This window comes from Triticum urartu, chromosome 7A (genome assembly GCF_056163025.1).
Source record: "Triticum urartu cultivar PI428250 chromosome 7A, HENAU_Tu73, whole genome shotgun sequence".
NCBI lineage: Eukaryota > Viridiplantae > Streptophyta > Magnoliopsida > Poales > Poaceae > Triticum > Triticum urartu.
The window spans coordinates 72,370,261-72,392,666 of NC_141879.1; the positions used below are offsets into that span (position 1 = coordinate 72,370,261).

Below are 22,406 nucleotides of genomic sequence, written 5' to 3' on the forward strand. Positions count from 1 at the left end.
GATGACGGCGGCAAGCAGCAGGTAGCCGGATGGAAGTCGCGGGAATGTCTCATCTAATCTCCGTGTCGTCCTCGACATCAGAGATTCCCACGCCATCACTTCTCGTTTCTCGCTCACCCTTCTTTTTCTAGATCAAAATCGAGATTTAGAGCGGCTGACCAAGGGCGATGTTGGTGGGGCATTTGATGTGTGTGACGGGCTGGCGGCATGGTTGGAGAACGAAGAGGAGTGCCGTGGTGGTGGAGGGTCGTGAGTGATGACCAAGAGCTGGGGAGGCTGCTGGTGCGTTGGGGACATGGTCGGGCGCCTCCTCTAACACTCTAGCAGAGTCAGATGGCATTCAGGTCATGCCTGGTAGGCGAGCTAGCAGTCAGCGGCCGAAGTTGCGGTCGACTTCACTAGGCTGGAGCCGAAGAACACGATCAATTTCGTGCTACGCCTGCGGCATCCCCAGCACCAGCAGCAAGAAGTGCGCCGCGTGCAAGATTATGCGATACTAGTGCGGGCCCCCTCCTCCTCCATACATGTTGCTTGCTTGGTATATATGGCATAGCTATGAGCGTGTCTTGCACTGTCACCGAGTTCCTGCGGACATCAAACAACGAGAAGGTTGTTTTACAAGAGGTTTATGCCTGGTTTGATCAGAAAAAACCGGTGTTCATCTTTACTGTATTTATTTTTGGCACACAGGTTTTGTTCTCGGAGCATATATAGGACCTCTCGGCCAGGTCAGACGTTCATTGAACTTGACTACAGCATCTCTATCAGTTTCCGAATCATGACCAAATCATGGTGCTCCCACTATTCTCACCTGACGTGTTACATAAATGTTTTTTTTGCAGTAGTTCAGAGTTTAAGGCAATTAAGGATGTTATTTAGGTTCCTCTACAGATTCCTCCCTATATTAAGTATTTCTCATGTGCTTGCATCGTGGTGTTTAGTTTGGTTTGTAGGAGGAGATACATAGAGTTGCTCTGTTGTATTTGGTCCGCCAAGGTGTGCTACTTTGTCATCATTAAGTTTTTCATGTGGTCTGATTGCTAAAAATTTCTGTACGGAAGGAATGCTTAAGCAAAATAGACTATAGAAGTACTGATATGGTCTGATTGATAATATCTTTTGTATCCAAGGAATACTTAAGCAAAATAGACTATAGAAGTACTGACAGAATGATGTTCTTTGTGCTCTCATAGCTTTTGCTGCAAATGTAAATTTTCTTAATCTGCATCTATTTTTGTGCTCTCATATGGAAGGTTTATGCGTTAGTACTATTGCGGATTCTTTAACCTTTTCATGTCTGATGGCATGAACTTATCTATAGTAGGTACATGCAAAGGAACTTAACAAGAGAACAATAGTCTTTTGAACAAGGCTAATTTGTTACCTTTAAATATCAGGTCCACACACCACACACACACTGTAAAAGAGAGAGAGAGAGAGAGAGAGAGAGAGAGAGAGAGAGAGAGAGAGAGAGAGAGAGAGAGAGAGAGAGAGAGAGATTTATATGTATCTTTTGCAGGATTGACAGCACATGATGAGAAGAAGACATGGTTTACCACTACAGAGGATCGGATAGCGTCTTCGTGGATTCAGATAAGAATAACATTGTAAAAGGGCAAGGTATCATGTACAATCAAGCATTGCAAATGACTAGCTGCTGCCTTGTTTAATTTTTTTAGGATTGCCCAAAATTTCCTTACTAGAATTTTGAGAAGTTTGGCCATCAGTTCTACTCCTTGGTCATTTTATATATCATGTTGCAGTCTTTCTTTTAATAAAAGGTAATATTAACACCATCCATGTACTACTATTGTGTTTGCGGTCTGATACATGGTGACTAATTTTCATATACATTATGTTTCATATTATCAATGAATATGTTTATTTTTTTATGCATGGACCCTACAACTGGGTTATTATATGTGTGCTGTTTTTTTCCTTTTCACTTCATTACCATCTTTGGGCTCAGACTTTATAACTATTGCAAGTATGTTGAGAGTGTGCTATAAACTAAGGGCAATCCTAAATGGATATGTCCAGTTTGACATAGCATTGCATATTGCAGTATCCACAGAACTAAGAAAGGACCGTTCCAACTGGCAATGAGTATTGGAAGGTATAAATACTACATAACATATGGTTTCAGAAGTATAATAACAAGCTCATATGGTTTCAGAAGTATAATAACAAGCTCATATGGTTTCAGAAGTATAATAACAAGCTCATATGGTTTCAGAAGTATAATAACAAGCTCATATGGTTTCAGAAGTATAATAACAAGCTCATATGGTTTCTGAAGTAGAAACCATATGCACCATTTGATGTTTGAAGTGGAAATGTATCCATGATAGTTAGTTGTTGTTGTCAACGATAAAAATTGGAATAAAATTAATAAAGCCATTTTCATTGAAGAATAATTGGGGGGTAGCACCCCACCGGTTGTTATATTACTTGCAGGACGAGATATTTTGATCGAACAGATAAAAACAGAGAGATAAAGAGCTAAAACAAAAATATGGGGGAAAATATGGGGGGTTGGTCAGCATGCTAGGTCAGAGCAAAGCGAAAAACTGTATAAATAAGTCCCAAGGAGTGTGATACATTATGTAGAATAGAATATTTGTTCTCCATGAAACCTTTCCTGGGCCCCATAAAAAAAATTGTGCTCATGCTTGTGCAGATTCTAAAACTTTGATTCGTTGTTCGGGCATTCGGAGTTCACAGTTATCTAAGTTTCTCTTATGTGTGTTTTCAAAGAATTTGGTACTTTAAGGTCTTGCTATTATATTATCTTTGAATCTAATTAGAATAGATTCTGGTAGAAAAAGGGCCTATAGTCCCGGTTCGTAAGGGCCTTTAGTCCCGGTTCCTGAACCAGGACTAAAGTGTCGGTACTAATGCCCTGACCCTTTAGTCCCGGTTCAATCCAGAACCGGGACTAAAGGGCGCGGCCACGTGGAGCTCGGGACTAAAGGAAATTTTATGATTTTTTTTGTAAAAAAATTTGAATTTTTTTATTTTCAAACTTCTGAATTATTTTAACCTCTAGTCTGTAATCACCACCCCTCATCACTTCTCAATTTATCCTCTAATCACCCCTCATCATTTCAAAACATCTTACTTCCCGAACGGTCACCCATCCTCCCACTCCCCCAGCCTAAGCACGCTTAACTTCCGGGTTCTATTCTCCCTCGCTCCAAGTCCGCACTTGTTGTTTTCCTGACAATAGTAAGATGTCAATCCTATTAACCTTCAGGAATTTTGCTTGAGCATGAAGTGACACATTTCACTGTTTGAGTTTGAAACTATTGTTTTAAAAAACAATAATTATTTAGTAACACTAATATTTCTTGAATAATTAGTTTGACCATTGTTTGACCACAGTTTGACCAGATTTGACCAAAATTGAAATAACTAAAATAATTATTTAGTAACACTAATATTCTAGAATAATTAGTTTGACCACAGTTTGCCCACTGTTTGACCACAGTTTGCCCACTGTTTGAATATTTTTCAATTTTTTCCACTCTAGATCTTAAAAGCCCCGTAACTTTTTTTCTATTAGGTTTTTGAGGATTTGAAAATGTCCCTGTTAAATTTGGATGTAACTTTTCGAGTAGATGATTTTTCATATAAAAAACTTTTTCATCCGAGTTAGTATGCAAAAGTTATGCCCATTTTTACAAATTTCAGAGAGATTTTGCAAATAAAGTCAAAATTCACATTTGCAAATTTTCCCAACAACTAGACCACATATCACATGAGAAACTTATTTTCTTTTATTTTTTTGACATTTCCATTATTTTTCTTTTATTTTTTTTAAACTGAAAAGGCGATCCACGGGGGGGGGGGGGGGGGTAGAGTTTGAAAATGGGACCTTTAGTACCGGTTCGTGGCACGAACCGGGACTAAAGGTCTCAACCCCATTAGTCCCGGTTCGTGCCTCAAACCGGGACTAAAGGTCTAATCTTTAGTCCCGGTTTGAGGCACGAACCGGGACTAAAGGTCATCGCACCCTTTAGTCCCGGTTCATGTCTTAAACCGGGACTAAAGGGCCCGAGTGAACCGGGACTAATGCCTTAGCCGCACGAACCGGGACCAATGCTCACATTAGTCCCGGTTCTAGACTGAACCGGGACTAATGGGCTGAGCCGGCCTGGACCATAGCCCTGTTTTCTACTAGTGGTAGTATGATATAGTGAAGTAGTCTTGCACTCACTTAATTTCAATCGGGTAAAAAAAGATAATTTATTTCAGCCATAAGTAGAACACCCGAGCTAATCGATACACCGTTTAAAAAATTGATACACTGTTGCAGGGAGAGCAGCGCACGCAGCAGTGGTCGAGGGCTGAGCGCGTGTCGACATCATCCGTGGCCGCTATTGGTCGCTGAAGGAGGCATGCATTAGGTGGTGCAAGGGCATGCTGGTGATGGAGTCGCGCATCATGTGGTTGGGCGAGTAACGCTCGGGAACTGCCAGGCGCCCAGCCGCCTAGGCTGACGCGGGAGGCGCGGTAACTCAAGGAGGAAGATGTAGTCATGTGGAGGGAGTGACGACGGAGGGCCTTCGATGGCTGGACGAGACCCTACATCATAATCAAGGAGGACCCTACATCTAAAGGAAACAGGGCAGTCTACTCCCTTCGTTCCTAAATATTTATCTTTTTAAAGATTCCACTATAAACTACATACAAATGTATATAGACATACTTTAGAATGTAGATTCACTCAATTTGCTCCATATATAGTCCGTAGGGGAATCTCTAAAAAGACTTATATTGAGGGAGTATATCATAAGTCTATTGCTAGATCTCTAGAAGAAGGAAAAAGGGAGAATGGTCGTTTCTGCTACTCTGCATCTGCTTTAAAATGTGAGTGCTTATATCAGGAAGATCTTGGTTGCAAAAGTGATCAAATATAATAGTCAACACAAACACATTATCGGTTCTATAATTAAATTCCTAAGATCTTATAATTCTAAATCAGATTGGTTGATTATACAATCAATTAACATTATTTGGTGTAGCATGTTGTTTAGCATTTTAGAGTTCCATCCTCTTTAGTAATGAAATAATAACGAACTCATATTGGTGGATCCGTAAAAGTGTATCATATTAGTTTGACGAGGGTATCTAGCAAGTCAATTCTTGTATGACGAGAATAATGAAAAACCAAGTGGCAAAAGAAGATAAATGAGGAAAAAAGAGATAATTTTTCGCTCGAGGGTGGGGCTGTAAGGAATCTGTGGCTCGGGTAAACAAAAACATCTTGGTGGCCATATAGAAAGAAATGGTTGGAAATTGGGATAAACATGTTTGTTGGACATGACACATTCATGAAACATAAAACCATCTAATTAGTCTCTCTCAGTTTTTAATTTGTTATATTCCATTTCATTTTCAATCTCCTTCCCTCAATCCTCCCGATTCAGTTTTTTCTTTCCAAACCTGACTCCACCCGATCTAGATCTCGAGGGGTTGCCTCCTGTCTATCTCGTCCCATCTTGCTGCCAGGCATGGAAGAGAGGAGGGAGAGCAGAGGAGCACGGTGGCCTCTGGTCGTTGCCCAGGAAAAGGTAAAGGCCGTGGCACGATTGCCCGTCGCGATGCCGTTGTTGCTTGCGTGCTTGTTTCCCTCCCTACACCCCCACGTCCAACTCGATGTTCGGCTGCCAACGCCGTAGATGACCAAGTCTGGGGCGCGCCCTCTTGTGAATGTCCAATTAATCGAGGGCCGAAGGTGGGGAAGGCTTCGATATTATTGATGTGTGTTAGCTGATTGTCAAGAAAAAGATGTGAGTTAGTTGAGACGACATTATTCTTGGTTATTTTACCTCCGTGGGTAGATTTTAAAATTTACCAAAAGCCTGTTGCAACGCACGGGCGTTCTACTAGTCAAAATAGGATCTGGACGGCTGACAGACTCCAACGCCAGGGATGGTCTAACTAAAACTTGCGCCCCTTTTGCAAAAAGTCTCAAGAATCGGCGGCTCATCTTCTTTTTCAGTGTTGCTACACGGCTACACCGTCAGAGTTTGGGGCATGATTAAACTTGGCTTGGTCTTCATGATGTACATCCTCCAGATTGGGGTGGCATGGATTCCGTGAAGGAGTGGTAGAGTCTCAATGCGCCCAAGAGGACTCAATCGCAAAGGGTGCTTGTTTTCCTAATGGTGATTATCTCGTGTGAAATCTGGAAAGAGTGGAATGCACGTGGTGCCGTTTGGAGTTATTGTTGCTAGAATCAAAGAACAGACTTTTCTATGGTGTCTTATGGGGGCTAAGCATTTGTGTAATGTAATGCAGCGAGAGGAATGTTTTATATTTTGGCCTTTGGCCTCGACCTCTAATTAAACCCCCTTTCATAATCAATGTAATTTTTGTGGAATATAATTCATATTTTTCTATTTATACATATGATCAAAATTGGACACAAAACATAAGGGGGCCAACAAACAGGATGCAGGAAGTGGAGATGCGACAGTATAGAAATCTTCGGATCGAAGGAAACTAATTTAGTTGTGTTTTCCTATCCGTAAGGATATTTCTAATTTTATATTACAAGATACATGTAGATGCAGAAAACCTTGTACCCGCAGACATCTCTATCCTAAACGTCAGAGCATTACATCCCGCATGGCGCTGTTAACATTACATGGTATCAAATGACATTTACGAGGCATTTGCCCAATTGTCTCCTATGGAAGAAATAAAAGTACCGTATAGTTCCAAATGTCTCACTTTCATCTACTCCCCTGCCATAGAATAATCCCTAATGCCTCTCACACCTATGCAACTCATTTAAATAAGATGATGATCACTCTTAATGAATATATAGATGTTCTCATCATCATTACTAGAGGAACTGGACCTGGGAGACTTGGAATGCAACTATATTTATCTGTTAGGAATTGCTAATGTGATGGCGCTTCAGTAGCTCACTGCACTGCATTTATCTGCTTATGCAGCAGTGGGTGTCTCCATGCACTACTTCTGCTATAGTCAATTTGATTTGCTATCCTTGCCTTTTATGATAGAACCATATCCTCGCCGTGTCATATGCTCACGGGCCTTTGATATGACTGTACACATAGCAAGCATGTACACTACATCTAATGGACAGACAAGTACTAGCATGATAGCGTACGTGTATCATTATGTGCAAGTTATGGGAGATGTTGGTGTTATGATGATGTCAAAAATAACACGTTGGTGTTATGATGGCGGTGTACACCCACCTCTGGGTTCCGGTCCTCGTTTGAATTTGGACTCTTATGTTATTGCTACGCATAATACATACTTAAGGCAGCAGTTCAGGTCCAATTTTTGATGGAAATATTACAGCGCAGTTCCCTAAATCTTTATATTGATCATCGTTACTGCTAGAAAAAACATTACAAGGATATCTGCCATGGGAATTTAACCAATCATATCATGATAACATACATGTTATAGTCTAATCTCTTGTGGCCATTAATTGTCAAGCGCGAGCGATATTCTTTCATGATCACTTATACATTCGTGGTCACTTCTCCTTGCAAATGAATGTACGCCAAGTAAGACCAGTAGAGGCCGGATGAAACAAATCCTCCTCGATGTCCCCGTCGACGCTGATGGATTTTCCTTCTAGAATACAACGTCGACTAGTTGGTAATCAGTGACCTCACCAGCGGACGAAAAAAATCCACGCCAAGATAAAACCAAGAACACGACGGTAAGAGGCATCCACTTGTCATCCATTCTGGTGCTGCACTAGTACTGCCAATATTGGTACACTCCTTAGCTGCTAAGAAAAATACCATCAGCTGGAAGCATATGAGGCTGAAGAGAGACCCCATCCCCTGCATGGTCTGTTTCTTAATTTGGACTTTTGACAATCAAATATGGCAGTGTGGTAACTCAATTCAATGGGAATTACAGTGGGTAGATGACATTTTAGAAATCTTCGGGTCGAAGGAAACCAATCAAGTCTCAAGTCTCGTTTTTGTCTCCCCAAGGATACTTGTAATTTATGTTTAGAAGATACTGGCAAATTCAGATATGATGTACACTTGTCGTTGGGCATCGACAAATGTTGGACATCCCCTGCCCTATTAATGTTGGGGACGTCTTATTTTGGACCCTTTCTGGTCAAATATGGCAGTGTAGTGAATCAATTCAATGGGAATCACACTAGGTAGCTAACAGGTTTGAAACCTTCGGGTCGAAGGAAACTAATGAGGTCCTTTTTTTGTCTCAATTACAATACTTCTAATTTATGTTAGAAGATACATTCGGATGTGAGTGAATGTACACTTGGCAGCTGGGATTTGACAAGTGTTGGACCTCCCCTGACTTATAAATACACCCATCCGAATGCAATATGCAATAATAACCTTGCTTGCATACACACAAGAACTAGACAAGGTAGAAGAGATCTAAAACTAGCCGGAGAGAGGAGAGGAGCCCGGCCTGCCGGCGGCGAGATGTATAACAACCCTCCGCCGCCGCAGGGCATGTCCTACTACGAGCACGCGCAGAAGCGGCACGAGGAGAAGGGCTGCCTCTACGCATGGTAAGATATGATCTGCACCCATCGTACATATAGAACCTTTTTCTGAAGCATGATGTGATGGTTGCACTAAGAACAGATATGCAGACAGTGAGGCCGTAGTAGCTAACTTTGCAGGCTAATTAATAATTAGTGGTGACCGAGGCAAATTGATCCATCATGGTCATGGCCTCATGACCTCATAGTCCTCATCGATAGGTGGTGGATTTATTCCAGCCCATCACAACCGACCACTCACCTAGACTAGCTAGGAATCCCCTCTTCATCCAAAAAGAAGGTCAGGATTCACAATCAAACCACCAAGAGAGGCACAAGAGACTCTGGTCCGGGTCCATATTTAACCCGGTCTGTTGGCGCAAAATGGAGAAAATTAACAAGGACAGACCATGTTTAACCCTCTCTTTATTTTCATATGTACTACAAAACTGATATTTAATTTCCCCGGTCCATTTGGGAGTTCTGGGAGATTTTTCTCTATGATTTCTAGAGGTCGACTAGCACGAAGCCGTGTGTTCCACACCTATACAAAAGACAAACAGCAAACACCACGGCCACCGACGCGTGGGCCCATCGAGCTGTGTCAGTTACAAAACAGCGCTGCCACTTGTGCTTAGGTGGTGCTGATGAGTAGGGGAAAAAAACTGTGGCACGGGTGCAGCTGCCTTCCCAGCCTATAAAACCCCACCCACTCCTTCCTGTTGCAATCCAGCATCTTCCCAAAGCCACAGGAGAGCAGGCAGAGCAGAATCCTTGGAGGCAATTCTTCTTCCATAGTAACCTAACCCACCCTCTGCGAAGATGTACAACGCTCCGTCGGGGCAGGAGATGTCCTACACGGACCATGTGCAGAAGCGCCACGAGGAGAAGGGCTGCATCTACGCATGGTGAGACACACACACACACACACTTTGTATTTGTTCATCCACTCTCACTCTCCCTCTGAGTTTTGCTCTGCTCGTCTTGCCGAGAGATGTAAAATCTCTCGGCCGTGTGCGTCGGTCGATGCAAAGGCCGAGAGACAGAGAGAGAGATAAACAGCCTCTTCTACCATCTGAAAAATCCTGGGAGAAATCATAGAGACAGGGCAGGAGCATCTTGGGACTGATTCCCCTAGTACTAGTTCCTGATATTCCTTTGTGTTCTATGCATTCTTCCCTTCTATTCCCTCCGTTCCAAATTACTCGTCGCAGAAATAGGTGTATCTTGAACTAAAATACATCTAGAAACGTTCATACCTTCGACAAGTAATTCAGAACGAAGGGAGTATGATTTTGTTTCTTCGTGTCTGATCAATTGTCTCTTTATTTTCTGTTGCAGCGTGTTCACGGCGCTGTGCTGCTTTTGCTGCTACGAGACGTGCGAGTGCTGCCTCGACTGCCTCTGCTGCTGCTGCAACTAGACCAGGCCGCCGGAGGCCGCAAGGCGCAGCAGCAGAGATCCACCGGCCTCCGCCGCCTTTCATAATAAGCATATGTGTCTTGTGCCTTAGCTCGATGAGAACTGTATCAGATATTGCTGTAATATTATATGTCCAGGACAAGGCTATCACTGTAAACATCGATTATGGTTTGTGCTGCATCTTAATTTAATTAGCATAAGATTCCGGTTCCCTGGCATCAAACCGCTGCGTCGTTTTCCGAATTATTTTATTTTTCCACCCTGAAATCATCTGAAATTTTGGAATGAACATGTGCAACCTAATCATGATTCCCCAAACTGCTGTGGCTCACAAATGTTGGTTGAGCAGGTTAACCTGCCATGCCAACCAGTAGCTTAGGTAGACGGTTCGGCAAACTGCACGCTAATTTCCTTAGTGCAAACCGTCGACATGATAGTACAGCTTTTTCCAAGCCTTTTTGCTTAACAAAAGGCATTGGTTCAACCGTCAAAAAGGTACGACCATCAAGAAGATCTGTAAAGCATAAAAAAGTCGTCTGTGGCTGCGCAGGGACCATTCGATATGTTCCAAAGCATCAGGCGGAGAAAAGAGAGGATAATATGCCCAGGCAAATATTCATGAAAAAGAAGAATATGTTTCAGCAAGGCAAACATTCATGGGGTTATATGCCTCAGCGCACAATGGTTGAATTCTGTTGCAACAGAATGATGAAAAGCTGTGACTACAAGCCGTGGAAAACTAGGGGCTGTTCTAACAGCACCATGGGAGATTGCTCTAAGACAGAAACTTCCGTGGCTTCAAGCACAAGTTAGATCGATAGTCCATACTCTAGAGTTAAGTCACCCTGCTCTGAAGCGTCCATGCCTGCTTTTACTGCATAATAACTTGAAATGGGAGGTCACTTCCCTGTAGCGACGAATGAGGACAACGACGAAACATCAGCTGTCTTATCTCCAGGCAGAGCTTACTTGTTCACCGTGCATCGCATGACGTGGTTACATCACGCTGCCCCCCGCAAACTCTCCGTCTCATCCAGTAGGATGTGGTTCAGGATTTTCCTTGGCGTCCCTGACAAATAGACGGAAAAAAAGGAATCAAGATATTTTAGAAGGCTTGAACATTCTGCCTTGCTACGTAAGGAAGACTAGCAGACCACTTGGTGTGTTTAAAACAAACGTGGGCCTCGGGGATTGCGATGGACATAGAATGGGGTGCACGAACATTGCATCGAATAGCTCAGTGCAGGACATGGAAAGCCTGAAAGCAATGTCTAGTGGATTCTTCAATGATATGATTAATCTTTTGTTGCCAGAATATAGCTCAGTGTGATGTCATTATTTTGTTGTCAGAATATAGCATAGTGTGATGCTTACGTTGTGAATCATGGCAAAAACCCCACAAAAAAGTAATTATGGCTAAAAGACTCGGAGAAGGTGGCAGGTTCAGAGTCCTTGTTAAAGGATAACCTTGCATAAAACCTCCATCTTACTTCATATAACCTCCCAGATTACTTTAAAAAAAGATCCTCAACGGGGTTTCTTGTTACTAGGGCATGGTAGATTAACTAAGGCCCGGCAGAAAAACTACTCAACTTTTTCTTCAAGTTCAACTTACTACTGCTTCAACTGGCAAAAGGTACTTGTATCTACCATTTTAAGAAGTTATGAAGTAGTAGTTCACACAGATGAAATGATATCACTAGTAAAGTTCAAGGCTATATATCCATATTCATGACACCTAGTAGTTTGTTCATGGGAAAGAACGAGGTAGGGTACTTTGAAACTTTAAAAAAAATCTCGACAGGAGTTCTTCTTACTGGTATGTGGAGTTAAGGTCCGGAAGAAAAAAAAAATATTTTCTTCAGGTTCAGCTTACTATTGCTGCTACTGAGAAAAGGTACTTATGTCTACCAATGTAAAAAGTTGTGAAGTAGTTCGCGCAGATAAAATGATATCACTGGTAAAGTTTAACACCATATATCCATATTGATGGTACTAGTTTGTTCATGAGAACGATGTAAGGTGATTTTGCACAACGTCTCTTCTCCGGCCATAAACTGTGAAAACCAAAATCCGTCCAGTCAGACACCTGATCAACTGCACACCCCAAGAAGAAAAGAAACAATGCAACCCCACCTGCTACATGCCTACATATATACCCCTGGACATTCTAATACTAAGATGCGGTGAAATTTCACTATGTTTTTCTGCTCTGGCCTCCAAGCTGCATACTTCCTACTCCCTAGCTCAAGTCCTCAACCAAAGAAACAGCGTCAAGTCAATACTACCTTGATCTTCCCAACTGTATGTGCCTAAGTCTGAAACCCAATATTTGATTGCCTTATGCGCTAGCTTTTCAAGAGAAGCTTTATTGTCACTTGTGCAGGAAGTGCAAACATTACATGGTATATCAACATCCCTGGTAATAATGCAGCAGAACTTCTGGTACTGCCATGCTACCACTTACCTCATAGTTGGAAAAGAGACATAATAGGGCACCAATACTTTGAACCCTGCTTTATTATTCATATACCACCTTACACGCAGGGAATCGAAAGGCATATTACGTGATTAAGCTGCAAATATGGCAGACATAATGCTTCTAGTACTTACCTCATAGCTAGAAAAAGAAACATCATAGGGTACAGATGCCCTGAACCCTGATTTGATTAGTTATATACCACCTCATCCGCAGGGGATTGAATCGTATATTACTTGATTATAAGATGCACATATGCCAGGTATAATGCTGCAAAACTTATTACCTCGTGAGATTGACATATTTAGAGACAACTCCAGGTCATGTCCATATCATCTCATGCCACTGGGATAGTTGGTTCACCAAGGTTCACAAAAGCCTCCGCGCGCATCATGCGTAGAGTGACAGTATGCCAAGAGACAAGGTGATCCAGAAAGTTTGACACATATGTTCGCCTGTCATCCTACATCATTAAAAAGAACCAGATCGGTTTTCAGGTATATTAGCACTTAACTTCTAAAGTTTTGATAGCAAGCAGAAAAATGGGATCTAGTAGGGTACCTTGTAATCTAAGTAGTAAGCATGCTGAAAAGGATAAAGAGAAATATCAGTACATGGCGCATGGTAGGATCTAAACAGGGGTTCTTCGATTCCCTTACCTCCCACAAGTCTAGGCTGATGATTGGCTGAAAGAGAAGAAGACACGGAATGTCATTGCAAAGATTAAAATTGGAAATGCCTCATATAATTCGACAGAAAAGGGTTGAGCAAACATACAATATCCCCAAAAGCAAGTGGGTTGATAGCGTTTCGCGTGTGAACCACCTCGAGCTTCCTCTCGCTTCTCTTCACTGCAATGCGCAAAACATTCAGCTGTGAATGAACATTAACCGGACTTTCAGACAGATATTGCCTGTCTGTACTTGAAAGAAGCAGTAGTAATGGAGGGGGACTTACAGACAAGCCAAACCCAACCAGACCCCAACAATGACAACGCCGAGCGCATGAACTCCTCCCTGAAATTAAAAAAGGAGCCGAAGTCCTTCTCGATCTGCTGCAGCACGCCTGCCTCGGGTGAGCCACCGCCTTCCGGCTGCATCGACTCCCAGAAGAAGTGATGGTTCCAGACCTACACACCACAAAATAACATACAGGTTCAGAATTGCAGCAATCAAATACAGCAGCATCCACTCTGCTTCAGCTATCTGTCTGCAACAGTTAATCAAACTGAAAGCTACCAGAAGATGAAATCTCAGTGCGCGGCATTACCTCAGCCGCGTCGTTGTACTCGGGCAGCGGGTTGCCGTTGTTGTAGGCCTCCTTGATGAGGTCCTCGAGGGTGTGGCCGTAGAGCGGGCTGATGGCCAGCTGCTTGTTGAGCCCGTCCACGTAGTCCTGCTGGTGCTTGCCCCAGTGCAGCTCCACCGCCCGCCTGCTCATGTACGGCTCCAGGGCGTCCTGCAAGAAACCACGCGAAGCTGAAGCTGAAGCTGGAGGTGGCATCTTCTTTAATGGCGGCGCGGCGGCGGGCGAATCTGCTGGGAAAGATAAGACGGCCGTGCTTACGGTTTTGTACGGCGGAGTCGTGAGGCCGTAGTAGGACACGACCTTGGAGAGCCTCTGGGACGGACGGCGGCGCCGGGGGCCGAGGAGCGAGGGCGGCGGCGCGGGCGCGGTGTGTGGGTGGGCGAGCGGGCGGGGTGGGGCGGCCGGGAGGCCGCGCATTGGGAGGAGCATGGGGGCGGTGGCGCCGGCGAGGAGAGGAGACGAGCTCCGGCGCTCGGGAGGGAGAGGGAAAGGCTGTGGCTGCCGGCTCGGCTGATCCAAACCTTATCGTTTTCACAGTGCCTGCTAGCTGCTACTGACTGAGCTGAGTATGAGCAAGTGAACTGACAAATGCACTCACAATGTTGATGCCATCACTCGGGGAGTTTTCAAAACTGTCAGCAAAATTCAAACCAAATCTGCTTATCTCAGTCGATTAAGACTTAACTAGGTCTCAGTCGATGCTATATTCGTTGGATCTTACATGAAGATCCGTGCAAAAAGAATTATTTTATGTTTTCTTTCTCCTTTCTTATATGTTCTATCACATGATAGAGACCTGGTTAAATCTCAATCGACTGAGATCTAGCCACACCTAATCTTTTTTATGGAAATTCAAACCAATCTAGTTATAGTCAAAATGGAACTAGATTACCGACCAGCTAAAACTGACAGCAAAAACAGTTCAGTCTATCTTTCCCTTTAAAATGTAGTGAGCACAAACACATCAGTTGCACGAAAGTTACATCACAGGCATTGGAAGGAAAACCAACAAAATTATTGATACAGCAAGCAAAATCTGTGACAGAAGTACAAAATGCACTCACAATGGTAATGCTATCACTTCGGAATTTTCAAAACTTAAATGTCAAAAGGCAAAGATTAAAAAAAAACTTTCAGAACATCAGATAAAATTGCCAAGCAATTTTCATCTGTTTTAGTTTATCTCTAAACACCTTAGTTTGCTGTCAGTGCAAAGAGTTCATCCAGAAATACCTCAACTTCTGTCAATCTGAATTACTAGGTATAGGATCTCACTGAATAACAGCTCAGATTGGTTGCATCTTCGCTTTAAAATTCAGTGAACCCAAGTTGAACTAATTGACAGGCACGGAAAACCAACTTCTAATCTAGAGGCAACAGCTCGAATCATTCAACCAATCAAATGACAATAATAAATTACTGATACAACAAACAAAATCTCTGGCACTTGATCATGCCTCATGGTATCACTGTTACAAACCCCGCATAGTATGTATTACACAAAGGTTGGCCATTAGGCCATACTATGAAAAACAAACACACCGGGGACCAATGTTTCTCTGAACTGTGGGCAAGGTTTTTGATACGGCAGCACGACACATGATAGCACACAATGCCCTGACATCCCATCAACCGAGTCAGATCCAGTCAGTGATCTGTTAAAACAGAAAAAAAAAAGATTAGGTTAAATCCTGGTGTTGAACCATTAACCAAAGTGCTTCATCCCAAATGTATTGTGCACCTTGACGCTAAAAACTGAATGGGTATAATTCAAAAGCGTATTGCAGTTCTGTGAGCCAGACCTTGCTCTACTCTAAGAAAATCTTGGTTGCGACTGCTGGTAGCTTCCTTCCAGATGCCTCGTGCAGTTCATAGGTGATATCCATATCCATAAGCCGGTGATTCTCTTTTGAGCGAACCATCGAGAAAGAAACATTGATACTGTCCCCTTCATTTACTCTCGGAGCTGGAGTCATCAAGAACACCTTGGGGAAGAAACAAATGGCTGTCAGACAGACTGACAGGCAACTTGATATGATTGCCGTTAGAAAATTCAGCAACAACAGAAAAGGATAGTGATATATATTCTAGAAAACCAACCTGCTGACCCCAGTGTGTCCCACCATTCTCATCTGGGGCTGTATTCAATTCAACTTCCTCAACTGCAGGGTTTTGCTTGCTACCCTGTAAGTGGAAAATAGTGAGTGTCTTCCATTGAGTAAAACATGAGAAATCTGTGAAATAATTCAGCTAGACATACTCTAAAGTGAACATCAAACCACCCAGCCAATGCAGCTAGCCTTGTTCTATCCTGGTTGATTGGCAATGTAACTTGTGCTCTAACTTCTCGAATCTCTTCAACGGTTGCTGTCAAGCAATCCATCTCCTTGACGACAGCAGGTTGCCCAATAAGTTGGTTCGGATGAAGATTGTTCCAAATCGAAGACTGCAGAAGAATAGGAAGAATGGTTATGGAAGTGAGAAATGTCTTGTATAAAGAACTGAGGGTCCTTACTTGAAGTATGTAGTGATTAATTGTGAAATACTCCCTCCGTCCGGAAATACTTGTCGGTGAAATGAATAAAAATAGATGTATCTAAAACTAAAATACGTCGACAAGTATTTCCGGACGGAGAGAGTACAGTATATTACAGGCCTATTAGGTGCAAGTCATTTATAAGCTTCAAAAAAAACTAAACTTTACATCCCAAGACTGGAGTTATTTGAGAAACAAAGAACTACACAAACATTTGGCATGACTTTGTCCTTTTTGATGAATATAAATTCATAGGAGCTACTTCAAAAAATATCATTATAAGACTTATGTTTGTATAGATGTATCACATTTTTTCAGACCAAAAGCATGCCAATCCAACCAAAAGACAAAAATATGATGCCTTTGTGCTAAGAGATACCTTGAGATAGAACTTCTCATGTTCTGCACGATATGCCTTTGTCAAGGCATTCATGTTGACCCCATAATAAGCCTGAGTGTCCTCAACAAAATGATTCCAGTCATTCATAGCAATCTCGAAATCTTCCATCTTTTTGTCACCCAAACCACTTCTTATTGGAGCTAACCACATCCGAGCATGACTAGGATACCTGCAAAAGATCGATCGTGCATTAGGTGCATCTGCGTTTTATTTGTGCAGACAACAAAATCAGGAGGGTCTTGATTGCTATCTTTCAGAAACAAAGCATTTAAGATTGTGTGTTTGTTAATTTAACTTGATTTACAGACTATTTGATCAGGCTGCATATAACAATCACAGTTCTGGGTAAGAAAATTCCAAACCAGTACAGGGCATGTTAGCAAGCCTAAAATTCAAGAATGCTTCTCTTTACTTACATTACACCACCTGGATTCAACCAGCGGTCACGTGCGCATATGACGGAATCAAACATGGATTCTCTCAAGAGATAGTAGCCCATCCACTCAGAGATAATGACATCAACTGCAGTTTCAAAAACAATACACACAACAAACTGATCAATACTCAATATACATCATATCTTCCATATTCTGATAAGACTTGGAACAAAAAACCCCTTTCAAGATGAAAGACTTCGCATTTTTGTTGTTAACAATATTGCTGGGATATCACTCCACCAGCCAAGACCAGTACTTTCAAAGGTTTGACATCGATTCAGGAACGAACAAATGTAACAGGGATTCAAGAAACGACAAGACTCGCCTTTCTCTGGCAGCACAATGTCCTCCATGGTCCCCTGAATGACCTCGACGATGTCGGCGACCCCGTTGGCGCGGACGAGCTCGCGGGCGTGCTCCGCCACGTTGGTGGCCTCGACGGCGTACACCTTCCTGGCGCCGGCCTGAGCGCTCCAGATGGCGAGGATGCCGCTCCCGGTGCCGACATCAAGAACCACCTGACAGATCCGCCAAATCAATCAAGCCGGAGCCCCAAATTACAGCAAACCTCGGACTTCCATCGATTCGCGGGACGGGGAGGGAGGGGCCGTTTGTTCTCACCTTGCCGCGGAAGTGGTGGGGGTTGCGGAAGACGGCGGAGTGGTAGGCGTCCATGCGGACGCGGTCGCAGAGCATCTCCTTCTGGTGGTAGAGGTAGGCGTAGGTGCAGAAGTAGTTGGCGAAGTCGACCTCCTTGTCGACGGGGGGCGCGCCCCCGGCGGCCGAGGAGGCGGCGGCGGCGGCGGCGGCGCCGTTGGGGGGAGACGCCATGGGGAGGGGTGTGGGGGCGGGAGAGGAGGAAAGAGGGGAGGGGTTTTCCTGCGGTTTGGGAGGATGGCTGCTCGGTTCTAGGGTTTATGGGGTAGGGATGTTTAAAGGACTGCTGCCGTGGGTCTCAGCCGTTGGATGGTGCCTTAATATTCGTGTTCGAGGTTGATGGGCCTTTTTCTTGCATCTTTCGTGGAAGGGGCTGTGTAGTCCATGAACATTAACACAAGCTTTGAGAGTTTCATTGATGTGTGTATGTCTATATCAGATGTATATGATGTATGTTGAGAGTTCGCTCGCCCCGACAACTAGGGTTTCTCGCCTCCTGTCGGCGACGCGCGCGGGTCTGCCTCGTCTCTCTCGCCTTAGGCCATGGAGGCGTGGTAGTTCTCATCCCTGGCCGAGGGAGAGCCCTTGCTCCATATTTTGGTGTCTTTTCGTGTTCATTTAGGGTTTGTGTCTTGTTCAGGAAGACCAGATTGTGATGGCTCCCTGAAGATCGAATAAGGTTCCCCCGCTTAACCTCCGTCCTGACAGTGTGTCCAATGTCGTCGGAGGGTGTGTGGAGGTGTGTGTCTAGTGAATTCCGTCATTTTCGATCGGCGTTTGTCTTCGTTGAATCTACTTGGACCCGGTCTTCGCCGTTCGTGTTCATGTGTCTGCATGCTGATACTTTCGATCTACACGCCTATTCAATGGTAACAGTTGTTGTCATGGTGTGTTGGTTCTAATAGGCCTTAGCACGACAACTTCATGACCATCTACTACAACAAGGTTTGTCCGGCTTTGGTAAAGGAAGGCCGATGACGGTGGTGCAGCTTTGGCTCATTCTAGTGCTTGTAGTCATCAGTAGATGGTCTACTGAGTTGAATGTAATTTTTGTTACTTCTAATGTTCTTTATATTTCCATGACTATTGATGAATAGATTGAAAGGTCTTCCGTCAGAAAAAGAATTGTGTGGGTGGTATACATCCAACTATATCAAAATTACACACTCATCTCTCACATATCTTTACTATTAAAGAGAATTTGCACGTCTGTCATTTGGTACCCCTCCCATACACCTTGAGATTTTTGCTTGACCGATTCCCAACTCCCATCGAACTTTTTTTACAAACAGAACCCATCCACTGGTTTTTGGCCCTAATGATTAAATTTGCAAAAAAATACCCACCAGTGGCACTTCTTTTAGAGCGAATCCCGTGGCACTTATAAGGGCATTTCCTATTTGGCGTTGCAGGCGCCTGTTACAGTGTAATTTGCAAACGGGCGCCTGCAGCCGAGTCAACTGGGCTCGGCCCGTTTTTTTTTCTTCTTCTTCTGTTTTTAGAGAAACATCAAAAAAAAGTGGGTGAACGAGGGATCGAACCAATGCTCTAGCCACCCGGCCAAGACGGCTTGTATTAATAAATAATTCAGTCTATTTATTTATTATTCATGTCAGTTTGGTTTTTTCTTTTTCCTTTTTTCTTTTTTCCTCATCCTTTTTCAAAATCTGTGAACTTTTCTCGAAATCAATGAATTCATTTTCAATTTCCATGAACTCTTTTTAGATCCGATGAACTTTTTTTCTGAAATCCGATGAACTTTTTTCAAATCCGGTGAACTTTTTTCAGATTCGGTGAACTATTTTCAAAATCAATGAACTATTTTCGAAATCAATGAACCTTTTTTCAAATCCAATGGATTTTTTTCAAATTTGATGAACTTTTTTCCATACGATGAACTTTTTTCAGATTCGATGAACTTTTTCAAAAATTAGATGAACTTTTTTTCAAAAATGACGAACTTTTTTCAAATTCGTTGAACTTTTTTCATTTTTGTGATTTTTTTTTCATTTAAATTCGTCAACCTTTGTTGACCCCGTGAACTTTTTGTTGTGAATGATTTTTTTAATTCCTGATTTTTCAAAAAAGCATACACATATTTTTTGAACAGCCAACGGTCAACTAGTCACACCGTTCAATTGGTGAACATTTGTTTCTCAAATTAGTGAACTTGCGCGTAGTAGTCTTTTACAAATGTGCGCTGCTTTTGATTGCTAGCGCGCGAGTGATACAGTGGTAGCTAGTCTCTTGTAGTGCTGTCGCGGCGTGAGTTCGATCCAGTGGCGGAGGCAGGGGGTGGCCAGCCAGGGCCCCGGCCCTCCCCAACATCCTAATTTTCTTTGTATTATGCATATGAACAGTGATATTTTTTTACTGTTGCCTGCAGCCGGCCCTCCCTAACATCAGATTATACATATTCCTGCCTCCGCCACTGGTTCGATCCCCAGCGACGCCCACTTCGGGGAGCTTAAGGCGCCGACTAGGACCTCCCCTTATAAGTGGTAATAAAACATTTTATACAGGAGAATCCCCTGCCTGGGCCCGATCATGTGGTAAGGACCTTCTATGCTGCGCTCTGCGCGCACTGGGAGAAGACGCAACGCCCGTTTGGATTGGCCCATGTCCAGGCAGCCTGTTTATTTTGTTTTACATTTTTTTCTTTTTCATTTTTATTTTTTTCTACTATCAATAATATGGGACTTCAAAAAAGTTCCGAAAATAAAAAATATATTTTTGACATAAAATGTTTAAAAATCGTAAAATGTTTGTGGATTAAAAAAATGTACGTGATTTTTTAAAAAATGTTTTCTCAATCAAAAATAATTCGAAATTTTGGAAAAAGAATGTTCATCATTTTTAAAAATGTCCGTGTATTAAAAAATGTAAATGAAATTGACCAAAATTTCTTCAATTCAAAAAATGTTCATGAATGGAAAAATATCATAAAAATTCAAAAACTGTTCGTGACTTACAAAATAGTTTTTTCATTCATAAAATGTTCACTGATTCAAAAAATGAACATGCATTTAAAAAAATGTTCGTTAAATCAAATTTTTTTTGTGAATTTCAAAGATTGTTCCACCAACTTTTTAAAAAAACCCGTCCATTCTAGAAATGTTTGCCGATTCAATAAAAATGTTTAACAATTTTAAAAAATGTTTTCAAATACTATAAAATGTTCATGAATTCAAAAAATGTTATTGATTTAGAAAATGTTCAAAAATTTGTAAAAGTGTTCATGAATATGAAAAATACTCACAATTTAAAATATATGCATGAGTTTAAAAAATGTACATGATTTCACGAAATTGAGAGTGGTAGTGTATCTCGATGATGCACCAAAATATGGTCATGGCCATTGAAGATTATGAATTTTTTTCTCTTGTTACAACGCGCAAGCCCTTTTTGCTAGTAAATAAATAAATCACCAGCCAAAAATCTCCCCACTATCTACCTCTTTTCTTAAGATATGTACACAACAACAACCGTATCTGATCCACTACCATACGCAACAACTCAATCATCAAACAAAAAATCACCACACAAAGACTATGCATACATGCCTCTCACAACTAGGTCTCTAAGTTCAAGTCTCTACACAGACGTATTAACCTTTAGTGTGGCGATCCGCTTCCCATCACTGAAGTCCCTTCCACCACCCCTCATGCACTTTTTTTTCCAATCTTGAATAGTCCACACCAAGAGAACAAAAGGTTGTCGCATGTACCCCATTGGCAGAAAACGTATGCAATGTTTTCGGACCAAGTGGACATGGCACATCCGTTCTATACGCATCAATTTCAGTTTCACGACAACATTATTGTACACAACTATAGATCCTTGCATCAACTTTTTTGGACCCATGATGCTTTCTTCTTTTCAAAGCTGCAAATAGCTATGATCCAGATTATAGCCAATTTAGACATGACATCTACTAGGTCGAGAGAAATATATATATAACAACATCAATAATCAAGTGGAACAAGTTTAGGTCTCGTTTGATTCAAAGGATTTTCATAGGAACTTTAGAGAGAAATATCAACAATCGAGTAAAACAAGTTTAGGCCTAGTTTGATTCTGAGGATTTTCATAGGAACTTTGGAGGATTAGAATCCTTAAAAAGTTTTCCTATTTTAGTTGTTTGATTCACATGATTGAATCCCATAGGATTTTTTCCTAAGGATTTCTTTGTACTACTTCATGTAGGATTTCTAACACCCACTCAAACCTCTTTGAAAGAATCCTTTGTTTTTCCAAGTGATACAATCAAACAAACCAAAATCCTGTAGGATTGAGATGGGCATGACATGACAATCCTATGTTTTTCCTATTCCCGCGTTTTTAGAATCTTGTGAATCAAAGAGGCCTCATAGTACCTTGTCTTGATACATCCCTTAGTTACCCTTTTATCTCATTGCAATAATCTTACGCATCTTGTCAAAGAATAGTAGGTTCATCAATAAAGACTGGGGTAAATGCCAGTTAGGTGGAAAGGAACATTAGTTCACTACAAGTTTGTTGCACAAGTTTCTTTTTTTTACTTTGAGATATATGTGAGAGCTTTTTCTTTGTGGTTAGAAAAAGTTCATTCATTTGAGATGGTATCTTCTACATTGACCAGGATGGTAAATTCGTGTTCA

At 42.2% G+C, this 22,406-nt stretch overlaps 2 protein-coding genes and 1 long non-coding RNA gene across 5 annotated transcripts; 1 reads left to right on the plus strand and 2 right to left on the minus strand.

Annotated features, from left to right (window-relative positions):
* Nucleotides 1–8,560: 8,560 nt before the first annotated feature.
* LOC125525275 (uncharacterized) lies at nt 8,561–10,172 on the plus strand. The gene is made up of 2 exons (XR_015611733.1): nt 8,561–9,435; nt 9,869–10,172. It is a non-coding gene; the product is annotated as an uncharacterized LOC125525275 (long non-coding RNA).
* A 367-nt stretch (nt 10,173–10,539) lies between these two features.
* On the minus strand, nt 10,540–14,292 carry LOC125525274 (superoxide dismutase [Fe] 2, chloroplastic). 3 transcript variants are annotated; one of them, XR_007291219.2, is made up of 9 exons: nt 13,995–14,291; nt 13,698–13,886; nt 13,386–13,557; nt 13,206–13,279; nt 13,088–13,114; nt 12,990–13,013; nt 12,715–12,891; nt 10,919–11,018; nt 10,540–10,834 (listed from the first exon to the last, which is right to left on the minus strand). XR_007291219.2 is itself a non-coding variant. In XM_048690275.2 (7 exons), exons 1-7 carry the CDS (start codon nt 14,163–14,165, stop codon nt 12,766–12,768), a joined length of 783 nt encoding a protein of 260 aa, XP_048546232.1. In that variant the 5' UTR covers nt 14,166–14,292; the 3' UTR covers nt 12,438–12,765. The 3 variants fall into 3 exon arrangements, 1 of the variants encoding a protein (XP_048546232.1); XR_007291218.2 differs by having other exon boundaries at nt 10,540–11,018; nt 13,995–14,290; XM_048690275.2 differs by lacking the exons at nt 10,540–10,834; nt 10,919–11,018 and having other exon boundaries at nt 12,438–12,891; nt 13,995–14,292.
* An 833-nt stretch (nt 14,293–15,125) lies between these two features.
* Nucleotides 15,126–17,978, minus strand: PRMT10 (protein arginine methyltransferase 10). Its single transcript, XM_048684846.2, has 8 exons — nt 17,731–17,978; nt 17,435–17,627; nt 17,089–17,194; nt 16,652–16,841; nt 15,997–16,182; nt 15,837–15,920; nt 15,539–15,721; nt 15,126–15,391 (listed from the first exon to the last, which is right to left on the minus strand). The coding sequence occupies exons 1-7, from the start codon at nt 17,938–17,940 to the stop codon at nt 15,545–15,547; spliced, it is 1,146 nt and encodes a 381-aa protein (XP_048540803.1). The 5' UTR covers nt 17,941–17,978; the 3' UTR covers nt 15,126–15,391; nt 15,539–15,544.
* Between the last annotated feature and the right edge of the window lie 4,428 nt (nt 17,979–22,406).

Bases quoted from the DNA above. Each gene is read 5' to 3' on its own strand.
- LOC125525274 (XM_048690275.2), bottom strand. From the start codon at position 14,165: ATGCTCCTCCCAATGCGCGGCCTCCCGGCCGCCCCACCCCGCCCGCTC. The intron at 13,558-13,697 runs GTAATGCCGCGC...TGTGGTGTGTAG, and splicing joins AGTACAACGACGCGGCTGAG to GTCTGGAACCATCACTTCTT. The intron at 13,115-13,205 runs GTATGTTTGCTC...CTTCTCTTTCAG, and splicing joins CACTTGCTTTTGGGGATATT to CCAATCATCAGCCTAGACTT.
- PRMT10 (XM_048684846.2), bottom strand. From the start codon at position 17,940: ATGGCGTCTCCCCCCAACGGCGCCGCCGCCGCCGCCGCCGCCTCCTCG. The intron at 17,195-17,434 runs GCGAGTCTTGTC...TTGAAACTGCAG, and splicing joins CATTGTGCTGCCAGAGAAAG to TTGATGTCATTATCTCTGAG. The intron at 15,722-15,836 runs GTTGGTTTTCTA...TTCTTCCCCAAG, and splicing joins GGACACACTGGGGTCAGCAG to GTGTTCTTGATGACTCCAGC.